The sequence below is a fragment of the Arachis ipaensis genome, unplaced genomic scaffold (genome assembly GCF_000816755.2).
Source record: "Arachis ipaensis cultivar K30076 unplaced genomic scaffold, Araip1.1 Aipa880, whole genome shotgun sequence".
Taxonomy (NCBI): Eukaryota; Viridiplantae; Streptophyta; class Magnoliopsida; order Fabales; family Fabaceae; genus Arachis; species Arachis ipaensis.
The window spans coordinates 1-598 of NW_015496125.1; the positions used below are offsets into that span (position 1 = coordinate 1).

The following is a 598-nucleotide window of genomic DNA, read 5'->3' on the forward strand; positions in this document are numbered from 1 at the left end:
GAACCAAAAGAATAAGTGTTTCTATGAGATAATAATCCTGTTTTGTGGTTTCCTCATTTCCTGTAGTATAGGTTCAGATGTAGTATTGATTTAGTAATTTGTCTTTGAATATATCTCATCTGCAGATGAATTATGGTCTAGTACTAATATTAGTGAGTGAACCATTTTCTTGCAGCTAATTTATCAACGAAGGGCTATTTAGATCTCCTTGCAGAGCATCCTTCGGGGGTTTATTTTGGTTGGGCTGGATTATCATCCAGAGATGTTTTTAAAATGGTCATGAGTATTGGTTGGAATCCATATTTCGACAACAAAGAAAAGACTATAGTAAGTGTTCTGATCATTCATCTGTAGTAAAAGAATTATTTCCCTCATAAGTTTCTTGATGATACCTTTCTATCAACACAGGGGCCTTGGATACTTCACAAGTTTGATGAGGATTTCTATGGGAAAGAACTTCGGCTCATTATAGTTGGTTACATTCGTCCTGAGGTATTAGCTAATTGAGTATTTCTTATGTTACTTGTGTTGCATATACTTTTTAAGCTTCACTAAAACCTGGCATTGTGTGCATATATAGGCCAATTTTCCATCCCTT

At 34.9% G+C, this 598-nt stretch overlaps 1 protein-coding gene across 1 annotated transcript in view; it reads left to right on the forward strand.

Moving 5' to 3' along the window:
- Nucleotides 1-175: 175 nt before the first annotated feature.
- The window catches only part of LOC110268602 (bifunctional riboflavin kinase/FMN phosphatase-like), a gene marked incomplete at both ends in the record, with an annotated part of 20009 nt that continues 19586 nt past the window's right edge, over nt 176-598 (forward strand). The window contains 2 exons of the mRNA XM_021115115.1: nt 176-327; nt 409-492. Of these exons, the coding sequence (XP_020970774.1) occupies nt 176-327; nt 409-492 (236 nt within the window). The remainder of the gene's footprint in view (nt 328-408; nt 493-598) is intronic.